At 36.5% G+C, this 3,197-nt stretch overlaps 1 protein-coding gene across 1 annotated transcript; it reads right to left on the reverse strand.

Annotated features, from left to right (window-relative positions):
- Nucleotides 1-285: 285 nt before the first annotated feature.
- Nucleotides 286-1,651, reverse strand: LOC132559451 (uncharacterized). The gene is made up of 2 exons (XM_060224070.1): nt 1,459-1,651; nt 286-605 (listed from the first exon to the last, which is right to left on the reverse strand). The coding sequence occupies exons 1-2, from the start codon at nt 1,649-1,651 to the stop codon at nt 286-288; spliced, it is 513 nt and encodes a 170-aa protein (XP_060080053.1).
- Nucleotides 1,652-3,197: the final 1,546 nt, after the last annotated feature.

Consider the following 3,197-nt stretch of genomic DNA (forward strand, 5'->3'; position numbering starts at 1 on the left):
ATCTCAAGACTGTACTCTCATCTCAAGTCTGTATTCACGTCTCAAGACTGTACTATCATCTCAAGTCTGTATTCACATCTCAAGACTGTACTCTCATCTCAAGTCTGTATTCACATCACAAGACTGTATTCACATCGCAAGACTGTACTCTCATCTCAAGTCTTTACTCGCATCTCAAGACTGCTCTCATGTCCAAAGTCTGTACCATCAATCATCATAACATTGTGTTCATATTTGAAGGATTTCTAAAATCATACAGGTTCTTTCCCCTCCTTCATAAATTGTTCAAAGATCAAAAGATTTTTTCCTCTTAAGAGGTGAAATGTTTGATGAATTTTTCTTGGGCGTTCGAGGTCGTCGCTTCTCAGGAGATGTTGGGGAGGCTGGCACATCATCTGGACGTTTCTCATTTGGTGCCGTGACCAGAAGATGTGCAAGAATACTACTATCTTGCACTGCATCTCCGTGGACTGTGAGGAACAGGATTAAAGCTGCCTGTATTGACAGGACTCGATCCTGGTTTTTGTCACCTGGAAACTGATCCCAATATATGGTATGCTCCCAAAGGTGTTTCACAAAACAGACCCGGCTCTTGTACAGCTTTCCTGCAGCAGAAAAAGAGTGTCCTAATTTCTTGGATACAAATAATATATTTGACTACCAACAGGTACTTGTCCTTAACAATATACAAACCGCACTCCTCCAAAACAACAAGAAGAAAAGTAGACCTGACATGGACATGAACTCCTAAATCAGTCTAGTTTTAAAAAGTTATTGGATTTGTTTATTGCTGCATGCTGATACTGATATAGGCCACAACTTATCTTCCTTAGCTTTGAGAAAATATAAACTGAAAACAATATATGGTAGATGATTGCCAAATTTATCATCCTTAGAATATTCAGAGACTTGGAGCTTTCAATTTGTCCGCCGTTATCAAAGAAAAAAACATATAACACAAAAAGAAAATGCACTTTCATTTAACATCATCGACAGTAGCACAGTGGACACCAGTTGTGTACGAAGTGCCCTTCCATAAACAGTACTTCTATGTTCACTCATGTGGGACGAAAGACCCTCGTACCGGTGAACTGAATAACTGCTAAATTTAGCCTATATTCCCACGACAGTTTACACAACGGTTTCAATGGGTATACATAAATTTACGTCTTCTTATTCATTAAACGTAAACAAAAGTATTTCATGAATGCAAATCAAACGATGTCATACTTCACAAGGATTTCGGAACTTGTGTAGATTTACGTTTATTTTGGCTTGATATCGACGGTTCCAACGTTAACTTGCACATCGGAATGCACAAAGCCGAAACTTTCTAAAAAAAAAGTTTGCAATTTTGAGTTTTGTTGGTTGTCAATCGTCTTATTTCAATTATTGTTAACACCTTCAAATTACTCCTTTGTTCCATCCTCATGAAATATATAAATGAGATCGACTTACCACATACGCTGCAGTTGATCCCACCATCGTAATCTTGGTATTTACTCAAAACAGCAATTACACCACCGATGTCTAGTGAACGGTGTGACACTCCGTTTGAGTCGTAATGTCGACATCTTGGATCGAGTCTCATTCGTTTAGGCCTTTCCTCGAACCTCAGATGGCTAGAGGTGTCAATTTCTGTGGCGATCATTTTGGAAGTAATCCGAAAGTATTCCTTGTTCCAAAATTATAATCGCTGTCACACTGCAGAGCTTCTAACCTCGTGGTTCCAGACCATAACAATATCACGTGACTGTTTATTTATCGTCTAATCCAATCAGATTATCCCAAATCTTACCGCCATTGAATACCACGTGGATTTTTCGCGGGAAACGGTATGACACCTTTGCGCATGGTATGTTTATTAATTCAATCTGTGGTTAGAGGCACATTTGGGTTTTTTTTCACAAATAAAATTATAATGACAGTAACATTCGATAATATGCCTTATTACATATTCAATCGCACACGTAAACTTTTCAAAAGGCTGTGTATTTCTGGTTGTTCATTACCAAGACATAATTACGAGAAATTAATAACTCATAATTACGATAATTTCGCTAGTGACGAAAATAATTGACACGTGACATTCCTGAAATTCTTCAATGATATTACCAAAGTATTACCCTACTTACATAAGTTCTATTTATATAATGTTGACAAACCATTTTCTTAAAGCGCGGGAATAGCACCTCCGATTTTTACTATACAATTAAAGTAAAATAAGAATAATAGATACATACCAACAGAGACGTATATAACACATATATACCAATTGTGAAATAATTTATCAACCGATTTACAATAGGGACATGACGTCGTTCACGTTGCAAAATTAATGCATTCTTTATCCATATCCATCTTTAAATGGCAATATTTGCAGATTTAATTCAATTATTTTGACTGATAATGATTTTAAGTAAAAAGAGGAGTGTATTTTCTTCCTTTTTTTTCTCTTTAGCGTTTCTTGTAATCATCCTCAAAATAAGTAACATATAGAGATTTAAAGAACGAAGAAAAGGAGAAATCAAACGAAAAGAAATGATTAACATTTTCAAATGTAAATGTGGTAAACATGACCATGATTCGTGTCAATCGTGGCTGTAGCCTTTAGGGAGTGTTATATATGTACAGGCCTTGGGCCTAATTGATCCATCATTGTGATAAAAGAAGACAATGTTTTTTTAAACAAATTTTAAAATCCATCTAGTATACTCGCGTTAGTGTTTAAAAAGAGAGTGAGACCATCACCGCGCGAAGGGGCGAGGGAAAGGCGGACGATATCGAAGAACGGTGCGAAATCGTCTAATGACGAATCAGGGGAAATAACTCTATGTATTCACTTTTCCGAACCTTGCGCCAATAACTGGGACACGACAAAAAGCGATATTACCATGAAAAAAAGAACCAACAACCAGCAAAACCCTCAGCATCAGGACTGAAAACGGACTTGAAAGCAAACACTAACAAAGTGTGACGAAAGATGAGCATGACGCATTTTGTTTATGCCAGGTCATGGCGAACTTACAAAACATGTGTATAACAGGAAGGAGCAAATGATTGTTTTTGTTATTATCACTTGATTTTCGAATGAGATTATACACTTCAATGACTTTTTAAATGAGATTTTTATATGAATCATGTAAAGTTTTGAACAACAGAACAGTTTTCATTACAATAGGCTGAAAGTCTCTAGT

This window comes from Ylistrum balloti, unplaced genomic scaffold (assembly GCF_031769215.1).
Source record: "Ylistrum balloti isolate Yb309-2 unplaced genomic scaffold, AGI_CSIRO_Ybal_v1 Utg370916, whole genome shotgun sequence".
NCBI classification, from domain to species: domain Eukaryota; kingdom Metazoa; phylum Mollusca; class Bivalvia; order Pectinida; family Pectinidae; genus Ylistrum; species Ylistrum balloti.